Below are 19,769 nucleotides of genomic sequence, written 5' to 3'. Positions count from 1 at the left end.
AATATACAGTTAAAAACTGCATACACAGACACTGCAGTGGCAGGTCTGAGACATGATTACAGAGCTACTTATGTGGGTGGCACAACCAGTGCTGCAGGCCCACTAGTAGCATTTGATTTACAGGCCCTTAGCACCTCTAGTGCACTGTACTAGGGTCTTACTAATAAATCATATATGCCAATCATTGATAAGCCAATTACATAAACATTTTGTAAAGGAGCACTTGCACTTTAGCACTGTGTGGTAAAGTGCCCAGAGTAGCAAAAACAGCAAAATCAGAGTCCAGCATACATCAACAACCTGGGAAACAGAGACAAAAAGTTAAGGGAGATGTCCCAAGGATGAAAAGTCTAACATAACTCATTAAAATATCTGACATTCATACCACATTGCTCCGTAACTCCATCATTCGCCATTCTGAATTAAATTTGACCTCTTTCTCATTTGCATAGGCTAAGAATGCTCTTGCACATGCACTGCAGTGTGCCCGTCATGAATGTGAACTACTACGTGAGCAGTATGAAGAGGAGCTAGAAGCCAAGTCTGAACTCCAACGAGCTATGTCGAAAGCCAATTGTGAAGTTGGTCAGTGGAGATCCAAGTATGAGACTGATGCTATCCAGCGCATGGACGAACTTGAAGAAGCCAAGTAAGTGCCATATTTAAGTACAAACAAGTTTGAGGCTCATCCATCATTTCTGACTGTCCTTTGAGCACATATCTAAACACTGCATCTACCACAGAAAGTACACGTTTTAATTTACGGGTAGTCATTTCTGAAGCATGACACATCCTAAGGTACGTTTTGTTTTGGGCACCCAAAATCCTTAAAGTGACGCTGACAAATGTGGTTTGTTTGTATTTTATTTTAATACATGTGAATATTTCAATAAATGTTTATTAATTAGTAATTAGTGAATTTGACAGCTAAAATCATGTTATAAGGCACTAAAGTACTGTTTAATTAATAACCTGTGGTTTGCAATTTTACTGTATTGTTGTGTGGAGTTACATAAGAATACATTTGTCTCCAGTGTATAACTGTTGATTAGCCTAGGAATCAGTTACAAAATATCTACCTGGTAACATATTTTAAGTGATCCTGGATGCTTCTGGCGTGCCAGAATATTTTGTGCATATCACATAATTACACCACATAGCCACTGTTTAATACTAAAAAATGTTACTTTTCATGTTGGTTGTGGAAATATGTATCAGAGTAATCCACTCCCGCAGTGATGCGAATTGGAAGGTAAACTTCAGTTTCCTTTTATCCATTCCATTCCGGCTACCTGCATGGACTATTCAATCTCTGTATACTGAATGTGGTTAGACTGGTCTGACTTACAGTGGCTTACATGCTAAACTATGGTCCTGACCAGGGTGCGTTATGTGTTTTAGAAATTAATCATCCAACATATAGGTGTGGGATATGCATGTGTCACTGAAGTGTCATGATAGTAAACAAACAAGCATTTTTAATGCAATAGCTCTTACATTTGCTTGAGTTAGAACAGTGGTTTCCAACCTTTTGACTGCTGTGGACCCCCACTTGATCAGTACTGGAAACTGGGGACCCCCACTTAATCATTACTGGAATCCGGGGGCCTCCCAATGAGTCATTACTGAAAGCTAGGAACTTATCTGTTAATATTATTACATTTTCTAAGCAGTCACAGACCCCCTGGGGAGGCTTTACGGACCCCAAGGGGTCCCCAGAACATAGGTTGGGAACCGTTGAGTTGAGCTATTGGCATTGTAAACTCATAACTGGACTTTCCTTGGCACATAATTTTGTCTTTTTCTGCCATATAATTCCAGTGCCCCTGCATATAACTGAAGCACTTTCATCTACCTTCTGCCTCTATCTGCAGCAAAAAATGAAAATGTTGCCATTTAAAATTAAATTTATGAAATTATGAAAGTTATTTGATTTGATGTATAAGGTGCCTTCAGGTTTACGTTTTTCACAATGTGTCAGGTTATATGAGGAGTCATGGAACAAATTGGACCATTGCCATCTTAAAAATGTTACCATCTGCCAGTTTTAGGCTGGCTTTCTAACCATGTCCCTATTTTCTCATCTTCAAAATACATGGATACTGGAAATGCATAAAGTGGAATGACAATTGCCCCCAAGTATTAAACAGTCCACTTGCAGAGGCAGCACTTTCCTGCACTCAAAATGCAGAATGTGATCCTTTACCTCTACAATCAAATATGCAAAACTCATTACTAACTCTGTCCTAAAGGCTGGGATATGCTTCTATATAATCACAAATACTGAGGGTCGTACATCTGGCCCAGGGTCTTTGATGGATTCTCTGACTGCAAAATATGCCTTGGTAGGAATGGAAATCCTTGTGTTTGTTGATACACCTCCCTAGAGGTGTGCAGCATAACTTGGTGGGAAACAGTGCTTTCATCCTGACTGTGTGAATGAAAGTCTTGCTCCCTACACCTATAGCTCCCATTCTACGACTCCTCTACAGTAAATCTTATCTTAAGCTTTAGTTTATCATGGTCTGATGCGTAGGCTTTACCACTGATGTCTCCTGTGCAGCTGTCCTGTCAGGAAAGTAAGAGTGGTTGTGTAGATGAGTTCATACAAGAGTGAGCATGTGGATGTGTGAGTGTACATTTGGGGTTTAGCCTATGTACATTGGAGTGCGCTGGCAGCTAACCTATGTACAAGTGATGTAGAACACCTCTCTCCTGGCACTGCTTTTTGCCAAAATCCCTTGGGACACTAACAGATGGTGGCCCATAAGTACAGTGGAGAAATGTAAGCTATAGGGCTAAAAAATGAAGGGGGGCTCCTGGCTAACAAACAAAAACTGTATAAATGTGTCACATAACACTGGATCAATAACATCTACCGAAGTGACTAGAGGAGGGAATATAGATCTCAGTAAGCAGATGTGTGAATAAATAACATAGTAAATGAGGGAGTGTTAGAATATTTGATCGAGGGTGTTTGGCAATAAATGAACATATATTGTGAGTATGTGAATGAAGCTTTAATTTAAGGCAGAGCATGCTGCACAGAGTTTCTAGACCGGACCAAAGTACCCACTGTCCGTAAAGAGTCTATGTTCTTCATTTGGTAGAAAGCATAACATTTTAAATTGCCTGCTTTGCATGATACAAACGACAGAAAGCGGATTTGAAGTATACTTTCCTGCCACACATTTTTACTACTACATTTCCCAAAAATATATTCCTTTGAGAAGAACCTCCACACCCTTCAGTGATGTAGTCTTTGGATCCTGTGCTTTTAAGCACAGTAACTTACCTAGATCTTATTAAAATCTTAAAATGCACTACTTGCCAGTACACTTCTGAAAAAATGTCGTGACAATGCATAAGCTTCACTGTAGAGTCAAATTAAAATCTCCTTAATTTATGTTTTCTAATGTAGGTCTGTGCTTTGACTTACTCTAGTTTCACATCTAAAATCCAGTTACAAAGAAATTGCTCACTTTATCAAATCTATAAAGCTTTCACAAATGTTACTAATCTGGAATACTTGCATATTCAATTACATCCCGAAACCATTGTTTTAAAATTTTAAAGGGAACTCCACAAATATCTATGAGAAATGCAGAAAAAATGGTATTTCTTTAGAACTGCGAAAAATGTTCTTCCTTCGTTGGATATTTCATTGCGCCAGGATAAAGGTGCTCTACTTGAAAGGTGCAGACTTGCATTCCCAGGCCTTAATGATGAACGTGTCAATATAGCAACAGAAAGAACAAGCTCTTGAGGAGAGATGGGAAGATGGCTCCACTACCTCGAGTTGTGTAAACGTCTCAACAGAAATTGGAAAATAAGGCTGGAAAATTATTTTCTTTTTACGTTACCAGAATGAAAAGTCTTGCACGCATTCTTGCCTCACATTTCAAAAAAGGTTTAATGAAGATAACAATAGCAGAGCAGCTTTAGTAGATTTTAGACCTCAATAAAGGAGATAAGGAATGCCCTATGTGAGGATATCATGAGGGCTGGCAGGGAGCGTCCCTGGAGAGAGAAACTCCAGATGTGAGGCTCTGCAATTTTCACATCATTGCTTTTAGTTTAAGCTACATTCTACGACAAGGGCATGTTGTGGCTTTCATGAGCAGTGAGCTAAACGTTTAGGCACCAGGTGTTTCTTTTGTAAAATAAGCTTATTTTAATGTTAGATAAACATGCAAACGCCTACAAAGGAATTAACATGCTTAAGCACCAAAGAATTTCTCTTGAAACAATAAGTTTTCTTCAAGATTAAATAAAAGGACGTCCGCTAGGCTGTACAGAGGAAAATTAATCAACAAACGCTGGGCAGTGGTAAAACAACATTAAAAAAATGAAGCCTGGGAGTTACCTTTTATTAAAGATTTAATCGTGGAGCAGATGTTCCAGGAGCCAGAGGCAAACAAGGACAGCACTGGAATAAAGCCAAAACAAATGTCAGCGACATGGGAGGAGGTGGGAGGAATGGAATACTGCAATAAAATGCAGCTACCAGCCTAAAAAACCCACAGTAAAAAGGGAGCAACAAATAAATAACAAAAGTAGTCTGTCACAGAAACAGATAAAGAAATCAAAGTGGAATAAAACAGTAGTTAGTCACTGCTCTGAAATGGAAAAAGGAGGAAGAAAAAGGCAGAACTGACCACTAGCGCGAAATAATTTTTAAAGGACACTGCAACCAACAAATGAAATCGCTTTAAGCCACAAGAAGTATACTAAAAGTATACATGAGGTTGATCGCTTACGCTTGACCTGAAAAGTGTCATTGCGGCATGGAGAATACTGAATAAACATTCTCCCTCTATGGCCAATTAAGATGGCCATAGGTTTAAATCTGTGTTTCATTTCCACTGAGAAATGCTCAGCAAAGGTTATCATGAGTGTCGAGGCTTAATACTAATGCAATATCCACTATATGCTATCAGAACCACTACTCAGCATCATCTATAGGACCTGAATGTCCAAGGAGTAATAGAGATGTAAAGACAAAATAACTCATACATCTCGCTCATCAGTGATTGCAGTACACTTCAGAATAGTGATGCCAAGAGAATGTTTGCTGTGTTGGACAAAACTCACTCCTGGAATAAATATTTATATGCATGAGCACATACATACAGTACAATACATGTATATATCAATATTAACTAAGAAAGCATGAGTCTAAGTGGGGCACAACCTATAACTGTATGCAGTAAGTGGGAAGGAAGAAAACATGTCTAAATAAAGGGACAAGGCTAGAGTGGATAATAAGGGAGTTCTATCAGTGAATGGACAAATGGATATAAGGAACAGGAAGATCCCTGATAAGTAGAAGAATGCCTTTCAGCTATTTCCTGACTGAATGAGTGATAACGATCAGAGATTGAATGTTATTCCATATCACGGCTGCGTAGCTTATGTTTTTTTTGATACGCCTAGCCAAGGCACTCCAAGACATACAGAATGCACTGGGCTAGCGGATTTACGGTGATATTTGTATCCCGTGGCAGAAAACATGGTTCAAACGAAAGCTGTCATCAGCACAAACAGTTTAAAATCGTATTATAGTTGAATCTTTATTTTATCCAACACATGGCCTAAAAGCAGTTGTGCTTCACGTGTGCTGTCAATACCACGGAGAAGTCCTGAATATGCAGGGTGACAAAAAAACATTCTTAGATACAGCTTTAAATATAATGGTAATCCCATGGACAAACAAGCAGGCCTGGTTTAAAGACGCTGCAGGAATATTACTTGTGTGATTTTGCAGGAGTTAAATGAAAAAAAAGAAGAGGCAAATGAAGACTGAGGGAGAAATCTAAGCTTTTGGCCTGACTGGAGGTTAAAAATAGGGAACATATAAAAACTGAAAAAGCTTGGTGATTCATGTATGGGCAACAGCTACAGTAACCACACCTACTTTAAGCAAGTCATTATGCTGTCATATCATGAAAGGTTCCATTTAACCATATGCACTTTTTGGAAGTAATGCAATAAACAAGAATAACAACATTTATAAACAGTGCCGTCTAACTCACAGGAGAAAAATTGCTCAGCGCCTCCAAGAAGCTGAAGAACAAGTGGAAGCGGCAAACTCGAAGTGTTCATCCCTTGAAAAAACAAAACAACGATTACAAGGCGAAGTTGATGACTTGATGCAGGATCTAGAACGGGCCAATGCTGCTGCAGCCATTCTGGATAAGAAGCAGAGGACATTCGACAAGGTATGGGAAAGAGACTTTTAAGATTCCTTAAACATGCTATTATTTGTTGGGAAACGTATAGGACATGAAGGGTTTTCTTTGAATAAATTACCAGTATACTATGGATGTGCACTTATTTGACTGATAATCTTGGATCTTCTACTGCAAATGTGAAGAACTCAGATAAAACTCTATAGGGATTGAAATTATTTTCTAAAGAGGGTTACATGCAAAGTAGCATTTTGTGATTTGATATTTTAAAAAACACGTTTTTAAAATTGGATACAGGATTGATGCTTTCTAAAAGGCTAAGAACATCCCAATGACATGCATTATGTATATTCATGATGTCCAGTTTAAAAGTCCAGAAAGATGGCATTAGTTAAGTAACAACATGCACTGCAAATGGCTATCAGGAAATTGCTTACTAACCGATTACCATGTTTATCATCTATCTGCAAGCACGCAGAATGTGTGAAATCAATGCTGAATATATATTTCAATATTTAAATACATTTTTGTCTTTCCTTCTACAAATCTCACGTGAAGCTCGTGGCAGAATGGAAGCAGAAGTATGAAGAGAGTCAAGCAGAGTTGGAGGCCTCTCACAAAGAATCCCGCTCCTTGAGCACAGAGCTTTTCAAGCTAAAAAATTCTTACGAAGAGGCGCTGGACCATTTGGAAACCATTAAACATGAAAACAAAAATTTACAGCGTAAGGGACTTTTTATATAACTAGACACATATAATTGATAAAAGAGAAAAAGTCATGCAAGTAAATGTCTTCGACTGACTGTATTGATTTGCATATTATGCTTTTTCAGTAACAATGTTGAAACCACAGACTTCTTTATTATTTCTTCTTATCAATATATTGCTATATTTTCAAGGACATATCAGCACACACATTTCATAATTAATGCATAAATCGATTTATTTTGTAGTCTAAGATTAGCGCAATACTCTCTGAGTCTGACCTCATAGTTGTCAGGAGAGCAAAAGCACCTAGAACCAATTTTTGTCCACTTAGTGAACCATTTTTTTAATTTACTTCATTCCAAATGTTCATTGTGCTTGATATCTGATCGGAGTAATGCGATTCAGAATAATGAGAATAAACATTCAACTTGTTCTCTTCAGAAACAGCAGAGCTGCCAACATCATGTGCAAAAAGTAATAAAGCCTAACTAGCTGCTGTCGATACACAGTACAAAATTGTCACCATACATATATAATAATGAAAAATGTCACATTTATCTGACTTAAATATGGCCATTTTGTATTCTATTAACACTAACATTCTCGAAGTGGGCACAGAGCACTTCATTTTTACAGGCCAAAAGCAGCCGTCCTGATGTTTTCTGCTGCATTATTGACTGGGGGAGTCTGGAGTAAGGAATGTTTTAGGTGCTAGTCGCAACATTACACTTCATTGTTATTCTTCCCTGCGTTGACAGTACTAAACGTCGCAAAGGTGTAAACAACATTTTAATTTGCAAATAAATGAATGACCGAACCTAACTAAAGTCATAAACTATGGAACAGTCCCTGATAATAAAATAGACAGGAGCTCCGAAGATATTTTGCTGAACTGTTACTCAAATATTGAAGTAGATAGTATAGATCAGGGTTCTGCAAAGTCGGTCCTGGAGAGCCCGGTCCATGCCAGGTTTTTAGCATATCCACTTTTAGAATTTTTTTTTCAGAAATCTACATTTTTCTAAATGTGGATATGCTAAAAAGCTGGTATGGACCCGGCTTTCCAGGACCGACTTTGCAGAACCCTGGTATAGATGTATATGCAGTTACGGATAGATCACATTCATGCAAGACATCAAATTAAAGATTGCCTCGTCTGAAAAATGTACATAAACTGATTTACAAATTTGGCGCAACATCTTCATCATTTCTTAAGTTATACGTCATCCTGCAATACATGAAACCAGGCAATTGACAGTACATGAGCAGTGGTTTAACGCATCCCATTAATAACGCAGACTAGTAAACATGGCCATCTGAACCCAAAATATATTTCAACAGATACCTTTATCCCCAACACCCACTCTGTAAAAACGGGTTTGACAGTAATTCCTTCACAGTTGCCCACACTTACTCATGCAAGTTGCATTTGTAACTTAGGAATCAGTCAATTTACCAAAAATTTAGCAATTGGTTTGTAAATGTAAGAATTTGCCAGGGACTCCAAATAGTGAACTAATACTGATAATTATCTCCATTACACGGCTATAACACCCAGCACCTATCCTAAATAGTGGGTGTATGCATTTCAAGAGACAGCCCCCATTGGTATGCCTCATTTGTACCATACAAAGCAGTTTCAATAAAGTTTAGTTTAGTTGTGTATTGTGTATCCTATGCACACATGCATAGAATAAGCATGTGTTAGGTACATGCAATTGTTAGTATGCATTCTTAGAACAACTAGAGATGTACATTGGGCTCGAGTGTGGTCACAGATGGCGGCATTGATAGTAAAATTTCTGTTCGACAACCTACCTGCCATGTATAACATGATACTTTTTATTGCTTTGTCCATAAATATTTTATAAATTAATTAATTGGTGTTTTATTGATGTATGGTGTGTAACCTGTGTACGCATTTTCAATAACTAATCTTAGAGATGTTTCAAACAATTGTACAACACTTTATACATTGAAAAAAAGGAAATGGACAAAGTTAGGGTTTTGTCCGGAATAAAAAGACTCATAAATTTGGATTTCTCCTTCATAAATTCTCCCCTAACTTTTAAAGATACAAGCAGTGATTCCAAAACTGTAAATCTTGACATATGCATAAAATACAGTTCATCAAGGAAGACCAAAGAAGCACCACACCCGGCTTAATTCTGACCCATACAAAACAAAAAATGAAGTTACCTTTTGCAAGAATCCCAAAAGCGTGTCATCTGAACAAATTGAAAACATATTTTCAAACAACTTTGGTTGCATGTATATTACAGAGGTGCTGAATTGATATTTTTAGTGAAAATGTATCCTTTTATTTCGTCTTTACAAATTGAATGTATTGTTTATAGTATTGGTGTTCAATGTGTGCAGCTTTTATCACAAACTGATTTGTCTTTTAGCATCATATTAGAACTGGAAACCTAAGCCTTACTGCCGGCTGTTTGGGTCTTTGATATTGACAATACTTTCTACAGATTATGGGGGTCATTCTGACGACCGCGGGAGCACCGCCAACAGGCTGGCGGTGCTCCCAAGGGCATTCTGACCGCGGCGGTATGGCCGCGGTCAGAAACGGAAAACCGGCGGTCTCCCGCCGGATTTCCGCTGCCCTGAGGAATCCTCCATGGCGGCGCAGCTTGCTGCGTCGCCATGGGGATTCCGACCCCCTCATCGCCATCCTGTTCCTGGCGGTCGTGACCGCCAGGAACAGGATGGCGGTGAGGGGTGTCCTGGGGCCCCTGGGGGCCCCTGCAGTGCCCATGCCAATGGCATGGGCACTGCAGGGGCCCCCGTAAGAGGGCCCCTAAAAGATTTTCAGTGTCTGCCATGCAGACACTGAAAATCGCGACGGGTGCTACTGCACCCGTCGCACCCTTCCCACTCCGCCGGCTCCATTCGGAGCCGCTTCCTCGTGGGAAGGGGTTTCCCGCTGGGTTGGCGGGCGGCCTTCTGGCGGTCGCCCGCCAGCCCAGCGGGAAACACAGAATAACCGCGGCGGTCTTCTGACCGCGTAGCGGTATTCTGTTGGGGGAACTTTGCGCCCGCCAAAGTTAGAATCACCCCCTATGTCTATAAATGTTCATTTCTCTGCTCATTATCAAGAGTTCACACCAAAGATAATGATTTAAAATGCTGATTGAAACACAAACAGCTGTGAATGGTCAATACCATACGAGGAGTAGGGTATTAGCACCAGTTCCCCTATTTTCACTCAGCATATGCATGGAAACGTGCCTGCTATCTCTTATGCATCAGGTGCCTGCTTAGGATTGAGATCAACTACAACAGATATTGCCAATGGTTTTAGAACTTCAATCAGTATGTCAAATTCAGTATTTTATGCAAAGTCCTAGTGACACATATTTCTATTGAAGGCTAAAATAAAATGAACTTATGAAATGAAGTTTTAAATACTCTCTAGAGATTGTAAATTCAGGTGCAACCTGAATTTACCACTTTAGTTGGTAAAAGTAAAATCTGAAGTAAATATGGCATGTTTCCTAACTTAATCTTTTCTAAATATATTTGTCTTGCTTTTTTTTGTGTGTTTAGATGAAATATCAGACCTCACAGATCAGCTTGGATCTTATGGAAAGAGCATGAATGAGCTTGAAAAACAAAGAAAACAGACCGAACAGGAAAAGTCAGAATTGTTGAGCGCCTTGGAAGAAGCAGAGGTATTTTATATATTCTTAAATAAACAGATTACTTTTCTCAATTAATGGTAGAAAACTACAGTTCTAAACAGCCATTGCTATTTACCAATACAACAGCTGGTGTGCCCAGTGGAAATGGGTTCTTTTCTTAATTACATTATTGCATGTCCATAACTTTGGCATTTGTATTTTGTAATAAAATAAAGTGTGTTTCCGAAAAAAACGCACACACCTTAGTAAAAGTAAATGGAAATATCAAAGAATACCACGTCCTTACGCATGTAATGTTGACTAGTAATGTAACTTTCAAATCGCCTTTGATATTCTGCAATAACAAATGAATTTACTTTTTGGAGTAAATACATTTCAACAACCTTCACACAAACGCACCCTAACTGTTACCCCTACCCTAGCCTCTCCCCTTTAGTACCCTAAACCTCACTCTAACCCTACACCTAACCCTGGCCCCAGCCTGAATACTAACCTATCCTTAATCTTAATTCGTAACCTTACACTAAAACTAAACGTAAGAAACTCCATATTGTTTTGTGGGTTTCCACTTGTTTTTTCCATTGCTCCCCTGGGTGTTTTACTTCTGCTGTGGCTTGAAACCTGCTAGAAATTGTACGAGTGGGGGGCTTTCTAAACACAGCATAATCTTGTCCTCTCAAAGTAGCTCCAACTAACAGAGGTTTAAGTTGTCACTGAGACCTCTCAGTATATTTTACAATATCTCCATTAAACCTCCCACTTGCTAGCCTAAGTAATGGCACCAAGACCCTCCTCCGCCTCAGCACTGGATGTCTCAGCAACTGCTGCACCATCTCTCCCAACGACACTAATGGACCTTTCACCTGCAGGAACTAAAGGTACTCTCCACACACAGAGATACCAACAACCTCCACAACCCCATCAACTGCCTGCCCCTGAACATCCACTCCCTCCACAAACACACCACCATATTCTGGGATTTGAATGACACGGCTCGACCGGATATCGCCTTCCTTACTGAGACCTGGACCAACCTCACCTCGGCACCAGACATCGCCATTGCCATTCCTGATGGATACAGCATCCTAAGGAGGGACTGGCCCTCCCCCCTGGGTGGAACATTCGCCATAGTACTCAAGTCCTCAATATGTGTCAAGGCCGTCCCAGAAGAACAATGCACCACCATATAACAACTTCACTTTCTGGTCCACTCCAACCACAACTTCTCCATCAGTGGCACCCTGGTGTACTGGACACATGGCCCCCACCCAGCATTCATAGATGTCATTGCAGACAGTGCTACCCCCCAGGCCCTGGCACCAGACGGCTACCTCCTCCTCGGCGACATGTATTTCCACTTTGAGGACCGCGCTGACCCAAACACCACCGCTCTACTCAACAACCTCGCCACCCTCAGCCTCACACAGCTGGTACCTGCACCCACACACAGCACAGGACACACACTGGACCACATCTTCACCTCAAGCAACCAGATCACCATCGAGACCATCTCCGCCCCAGACTGGACCGAAAACCGCTGCATACACCTCACAATCATCACACCCAGCAGCTGCACCTGCATCCCCAGGACCCCCACAGGAAATGGAACAAAATCACCAAAGAGCAACTTACCTCATCTCTCACCAAATTCCTCCCTCAGATGATGCCAACACAGCAGTGCACAATCTCAACACATGGATCAATGAATGCACTGACATTCTAGCCCCTCTCCGGCTGACATCAGCCAAACGCATACCTAAGAAAGCCAGCTGGTTCACCACCGTACTCCAAGTACCCGTAGATGTTTAGATAAAAAATGGAGAACACCCAAACTAGCGAAGACCTAGGGTCAATCAGAGCCGCAACTAGCGCCCACCACCGAAACATCAAGAATGCAAGGATAGACGCACTCCGGGATCGCATCAACTCCTCAACTCACAACTCTAAGGAACTTTTCTCAGTCATCAACGAATTCACAAATCCCCCCTCCGAAGCCACCAGCATCCCCCCATCACAGGACCTCTGCGACAAACTTGCCACCTTTTTCCACTGCACGATCCAGTACATCTACAACAGCTTCCTCCCGAAAATCCTGGCACCGGCACCTATGACGGACCCATCCCCTAGAACTCACCCAGACCATCCATAGCTGGTCCACGTTCACCACGGAGGAAACAGTCAGCATCATGAACAGCACCCACTCCGGAGCCCAAACAGACCCCTGCCCACACCACATATATATCAGAGCCTGCACATCCATCACCCTGAGCTGCGAAACACAATGAAATGCTCCATCAACACTGGCACCTTCCCCGAGGACTGGAAACATGCCGTAATATGCCCTCTCCTATAGGAACCTTTGGCCAACCCACCGGAACTGAAGAATTACTGGCCCTCGCTGCTAACCTACCCACCAACGACATCTGATTACTCCTAGTCTGTGGCCACACTGAAGCATTCATACTCCTCAACCTCTTAGCAGCCTTAAACACGGTCTCTCACAGCACTTTACGCACCAGAATCCACGACATAGGAATCCCCAGAAGAGCCCTGGAATGGATAGACTTCTTCCTCTCCAGGAGGACCCAGAGGGTCAAACTCCCACCCTACACATCCAGACCCACAGGAGTCATCTACGGAGTCCCCCAATGATCCTCACTGAGTCCCACACTGTTCAACGTATACATGGCCCCTCTTGCAGCCATCGTCAGAAGCCACGGTATGAACATCGTGTCATATGCCGATGACACACAACTCATAATTTCCCTCACTGAAGACACCGACACGGCCAAAAGGAACTTCCACTCAGGAATGGAAGCCTTCACCATCTGGATGAGAGAAAGCTGCCTCAAGTTCAACTCCCTCAGCCCCCCTGCACCAAACGAGCACTCCTGCAAACTAGACATCATCCTCGACTCCTCTCTATCCATGACCCGCAAGGTAAACTCAGTCACCTCCTCCTGTAGGCACACACTCCGTAAACTTCAGAGGATCTTCAGGTGGATCCCAGCAGACTGTTGCAGTACAGTCACCCACGCCTTAGCCACAAGCAAGCTCGACTACGTCAACTCCTTCTACGCCGGCACCTCCACTAGAAACATCAAAAAAGTACAGTTCATCCAGAACGCCACCGCCAGACTCATTCTGGACCTCCCACGCCAGGAACACATCTCCCAACACCTGAGGACCCTCCACTGGCTCCCGGGCGAGAAACAAATCATCTTCAAGCTACTCACCCAGACGTACAAGGCAATACACAACGCAGGACCAGCCTACCAGAACCACCGCGTCTCCTTCCACACCCCCACCAGATCCCTCATCTCTGCCCAGATGGCCCTGGCCACCATCCCTCGCACTCGTAAAACCACTGCTGGAGGACGATCCTTCACCCACATCGCAGCAAAGAGCTGGTACAACCTCCCCCTGCACCTCAGACAAAGCCCATCGCTCACTAAATTCAGGAAGAATCTCAAGACGTGGCTCTTCAGATGAGGTGCCTCCCTTTACCCCCAGCGCCTTGAGACCCTCACAGCTGAGTAGCCACACTTAAAAAAACTGATTGATTGATTGAGGGTAGACCTTAGCTGATGGCAGAGAGAAAGGGGTACTAAAGAGAAGAATGAGTAAGAGGCAACGTGGTATGAAGAAGAAGATGGAAGAGATTATGTTGACTATAGATGGGCAGTGATTCACAAGTGTTGGAGGGAGCTACTTCAGTGGGAATTCTGAAAATGATGGTTGCTCATAAATGACGTGCTGCTTGAAGATTTGACTCTTAGGGCCATATGTACGAACACATTTTCCCATTGACACAGAATGGGAAAAACCCTTTGCTACATCTGGCCCTTAGTTCCTCTTGAGGGCTTAGGAGAGACAGAACTTGCCAAATTTGGATGGGTACAGAGTTATACATTTTTAGTGCATAACAGGAGAAGGATTTCTCCTTGTCTTTTCATTTCTGCACTATTGCTATACTTGCAAATACGAAATGTTTGTGAGTTATTGCAGACATGAATTTGGACTCTTTGAAAGAAAAAACTTGATAGGAAAGTACTCACATGCAAATTGCTGGTGAATTAGAGAGCGAGAAAAAGCAAAGAAGGTTGTGCACTCACATTCAAAATGATCAAGGTTTATTTGTACGAATCTGTCAAAAAAATTGGAGAAAAGTGATTTTAAAACTAAAGATAGATTAGAAATTGGCATCTATGCTTGACTTCCTCTGTTTAATAAAAACGATGGACTGCCCTAGATGTAACAAGAAGTCCTTTTGAGTAGGTGGCCTGGTGATACCACACATGCTCGGCCTATCAGCTCCCATTAGATGTGTGGGTCCCATTTATGACTACAGGCCTAGCTTTTGATTGTGTGCACGATAAGTGTTGAATAAATGTTTCAATTGCAGAGAGTCAGCGTGAACTAAGGGCGCTCATGGCAGCTAAAATCACCCATTTGTTACTTTGTGAATATCAGAGTTTAGAAAAGGTGAACGTTCTTGTGCGCTTCAAAACTCTTAACTTTTAATTTCACCTAAAGTTTTCATTGTAATTTGCCAAAAAATATTTTCATTTAATGTTTAAATCTGCCTTCCAGGGAAACCTAGAACAAGAAGAGACTAAAGTGGTTCGGATCCAGCTGGAGCTAAACCAAGTAAAATCAGAGGTGGACAAAAAGCTAGGAGAAAAAGAAGAAGAGCTGGAGTCTATTAAAAGAAACAGCCAGCGGGTTGTGGAAGCTATGCAGCTCACACTGGAAGCTGAAATCAGGAGCAAGAATGAACTCCTTAGAGTTAAAAAGAAGATGGAAGGAGATTTAAACGAGTTAGAGGTCCAACTGAATCACGCCAACCGGCATGCCTTAGAGAGTCAAAAGCAGCTTAGAAACATTCAGGCACAGATGAAGGTATGTGCAGTTAACAAATTGTACTACATTACCTTATTAGAGCTTTGTAATACCATGTTAGTATTATTTAAGCCTTTCCCCTATTTGCACTTTTATTTGTTATTGTATCATCTTTATAAATATGGATTTGCTTAATGTTAATTGTGGAACGTAATACATTACTATGGCTGTTGTGTTATTGTTGTTGTTATTATAATAACCATTTCTATGTATCTGGATATTTTTTCAGGCTTTTATACAGACTTGTAATAATTGAGCAAGCAGTGAAAGCTCTTAGGGAACATTTATTCAGCATACCAATGCCACATCTTTAAAGTTTTTACAAATATAATTAATCTGCTAAAAGCAGCCTAGGTTGAAACTTACCTGCAAACGGCGAAGGGCGTGGGAAGTCAGCGGGGTAACAATTCGAGCATGTTACTCCCAATGTGTCAGGGGCAACCTCATAGTAAGATGATATTCAGCTACATGTTAAAAACAGTTTTCAATGCATGGCAGCACTGCCCCGTGAATGTTGCAAATGTAGTACGTAGAAAAAGGCAAGAGTGGTACTTTGGGCTTAATTTAGCATCGGGTAGAGAAAATGCAAGAGTTTTAGAACAGTACATTTGTATGGCGCCATCCTCTTCACAAAGTTAAAAGGTGCTACAAATTTCTGGGGGGTGGAGGGGTACCTTAATTTATTTTAATGCTGAATGCTTTCGTTTACCAAGCAGTGCCTGACAGGTAAACCAAAAGCAGCCCTGGCAAAGATGTTCACACGAGCCCTGCTCCCTTCATCTCCTCACACTACCTCTCTTTTCCATTCCTTTTGTTCTCCCTCTCTCTTTCTATCCTCTCTTTCTTCTCCCTCTTTAATCACCGTTCTCTATCTTCCTCCTCTCTACCCCACTGGAATCCTCCCTAAGACTGCTGCAGTTAATCTCAGGTAAAAGTGACAGAAGCAGCAGGAGGGGTTGTGAAAAAACAACCTGCTTAATCAATATCTATTTGAAAGGTTATTATTTTACCCCTTGTGACTAAAGATTTTGTGACTCAGCCTTTTAGTACATGGGTTGCATCAAAAACCCAGAAAGAGATCACAAAAAGCCAATGCCCAATTTGCAACCACTTCTTGGAACTGTCTCTTAGCCCACAGGCCAACTGTCCTTCAACGTCTCATTATAGAGTATGGAAAAAACTAGTAAATTCTCTTCTTGAACCCGATTCTTCCAATGCTGTGTCTCAGACCGATCATGAGATTTTATTTTGACTTTCCTATTAGTTATAGTCATGACACGCTGTTCATGTCTTGCACTAACAACACGCATTGTTGTACTTTCCAGTATAAAACACCAACTAATCTTTGCCATCTTCTGTGATGAACTGTGACATTTAACTACACAGTGTTCCCATTTTGTTTTTAACAAAGGATGCTCAACTGCAACTTGATGAGGTTCTCAGAGCAAATGAAGATCTAAAGGAAACCCTGGGAAATGTAGAGCGCAGGAACCAGCAGCAGCAGTCGGAAATTGAAGAACTGAGGACTTGTCTTGAACAGACAGAAAGATCCCACAGGCTCACTGAACATGAACTCATGGAAGTCAGCGAACGTGTGCAGCTGCTGCATAGTCAGGTACAAGACTGCAATACATTAAAGTTCCACTTGTTAAAATGGCAGTGCTGTGAGTGTAGTACCAACTTCTTTCCAGAACATAATGAAAGTGACCTCTGCTCTTTCCAAAGGCTGGATGGACAGGGCGCTAGCAGTTACCTTACAGGCTGGTGCACTGACATTCTCCTGACTTCAAGGAGCTCTCATGAGGAGTCCCATTCCCTGAATGTGAAGGGCAAACAGACGTTTCTAATACTGCTTCCTGGCCACAGCCAGAAGGTTTGGTCCCAATTCTTCAGGAGACTGAATTCGTCTCTCCTTGTCACTCGTAAAGTAATACACTCAAGGGACAGCTTCCTGGATACAGTGGAAAACAAGCTCACGCATTCTCAAGAACCAGTGTCTATCAAAAGGTTCCATCTTTCCAGGTTGCTAAATATCTTCCTTCTGGTCGCTCAAACTTTCAAAAACCTAAGGGGGCAGTTTCCAGGATAAAGGGCACAGTTTTCAGTGGGAGACAGCTTCTGCTGCTTTACTATCAAGGGCTCTAGCACATTTCCTTGTTCCCACTGATCTGGTTCTTCCATTACAATGCCCTTCTTTGTCCTTAATTGCCCTGGAACTAAGGAGCCTGCTGATCTGACTTTGAGGGACACTTTTAAAGTACAAGGGAGAACAGGCCCAGGTGTATCCTCTTCCAAACTAAACAGCAGCAGGTCCTCCCCCTTTTGTTCATCTCTCGTCCCTGATATGATGTGTAGTCTTTGGGGTGGGAATCTTTCTTATTGTAGCTACTTGGTAGTCATTGGCGATGCAGCCTTTGTTCCTGTACTTCACCTTAAAACCGTGTCAGAAAACCTATTCATGTGGTGTTGTAAATGCCAGACTCTTCCCTTCCCTTAACTTCAAGGCCCTGGCAATTTGAATTCAGAGGCTTTCATGTAACAGCAGCAGCAAGCTCTTTTACTCTTGCTCTGGATGTAGGAAACTTCATGGAGAGACAGGAACCATGGTAAAGGGGAATACCAACTCCCAAGGTGAACTCTGATCACAGCCACCTTTTGTGTAAAGATATTGTTGGTTTCCTGACCAGTGCTTGCAAGTAATCAGTTATTTTCAGTTCCCTAACTTATTACATAACTGGGGGTGAATGTTCCTATTATTACCCTTCCACAGTTTTTTATGACAGGGATCTGACCACAGGCCATCTGCTTAAAGACCTTTTGTGTCCACATTCTTCACATCTTTCAGCTGAACTGTGGAAATGTAATTACTGTCACCATTGCAGTGCTGATCCTCTTGCAGATGCAGTTACAGATCCACTTTGAGAACTGGCTAGACTTCCGACAGAGATGAACAACTCTTATAAAAACATCTTTAGGGCAGATTTATTAAACATTCATAATCCCAACTTAATTTACCATACGACAAATGTAATTTTTATGGGCCTTTCCTAAGCCAATTTACGAAAGTATGATGTTTAATGATAAAGCAGTTCTTGGTAAAATGGAAATGATGCAATCAGCTGTAGACAGGAAATAGCTCTTTGGATCTTATTACTGCAGAGGCATGGCCATTCCTTATTTTGCATAGATCACATTTATACATCATGCACCAATACCCTCCAATACCCTCCAATGATTTACATAGGCAGTTGCATAATTCATGACAAAAGGTAGAGTTTTCAACATGTCAAACATGATTTACTTTGGCATGTGCTGGCTGCAGCTTTCATTATATCAAGCTTGGTGAGGCAACCCTGGTGCCATTTATTTGAAGTCACTCTTGTGGGTCCTGTAAAGCCAAACTGCAGATTACAAGTGATAGTCCCAAAGGTACATAATCTGCACCATATTACTCTGGCCCTTTTAAAGACTCAAAAATGACTAATGAAATTAGTCATTTGTTACAGAGTTTAAGGGGCACAGCACAAGCACTGGAAGATGTGTAGCAATCTCCCATTGCCCATAATGAAAATATACTAGTAAATCCAGACTCAAAAAAGCAACAATATCTGGGGAGTACACATAGGAGACCAAGCACATTTTTCTTTAAGTACCTTGTGATGGCAAAACTCTACTGTCAAAGCTATCTGTCGGGAGACAGCACCACATGCAATACTCCACAGCAGTGGCGTAACGGAACTTGAGGGAGCCCCCATGCAAAAGACGTTGAGGCCCACCCCTCTAGACCTGTTCGGGAGCTCTCGGGCCCAGGTACGGTGCTGGGGGGATCCGTAGCTCAGCCCCCCCCCGCACCGCTGGGGCTGTGAGGCCCTTTTAACACCACTGCTCCACAGAGCCACTTCTTGCTCAAGATTGGATGACTTTCATGTTCTCAGATGCCTTACTCTTATTTGTTGCTGTCCTCCCTGTCTGTGTTTGACTGGCTCACAGATGATAGATTTGTCATTTGATCTGCACTGAACAAACCACTGCATCTTTGATACAGAGCCAGGTTTAAACAACACCAGTTTGCTGCATTGCAGTGCCATCTAGTGGTCACTGTAAACACTGCAGCAGAAGTGTGAAAGATACAACAGAGATCAGTGGTTCCCAACCTTTTGACTTCTGAGGACCCCCACTTTATGATTACTTGAACCCAGGGACCCTCATTGAATCATTACTGAAAGCTGGGGACCTAATATGTTAATTATATTTAATTTTCTAAGCAGTTGCGGACCCCCTGAGGAGGCTTCCCGGACCACAGGTTGGGAAC

General features: G+C 41.8%; 1 protein-coding gene across 1 annotated transcript in view; it reads left to right on the top strand.

Annotated features, from left to right (window-relative positions):
* The window catches only part of LOC138246138 (myosin-4-like), a 167,083-nt gene that overhangs the window by 127,491 nt on the left and 19,823 nt on the right, over positions 1-19,769 (top strand). Inside the window, exons 29-34 of the mRNA XM_069200409.1 lie at positions 453-649; positions 6,038-6,221; positions 6,750-6,915; positions 10,461-10,585; positions 15,149-15,457; positions 16,869-17,072. Coding sequence (XP_069056510.1) covers positions 453-649; positions 6,038-6,221; positions 6,750-6,915; positions 10,461-10,585; positions 15,149-15,457; positions 16,869-17,072 — 1,185 coding nt within the window. The remainder of the gene's footprint in view (positions 1-452; positions 650-6,037; positions 6,222-6,749; positions 6,916-10,460; positions 10,586-15,148; positions 15,458-16,868; positions 17,073-19,769) is intronic.

Source organism: Pleurodeles waltl, chromosome 7, assembly GCF_031143425.1.
Source record: "Pleurodeles waltl isolate 20211129_DDA chromosome 7, aPleWal1.hap1.20221129, whole genome shotgun sequence".
Classification (NCBI taxonomy): domain Eukaryota; kingdom Metazoa; phylum Chordata; class Amphibia; order Caudata; family Salamandridae; genus Pleurodeles; species Pleurodeles waltl.
The sequence above is the reverse complement of the archived record's forward strand: the minus strand, read 5'-3'. Positions and strand labels throughout refer to the sequence as shown.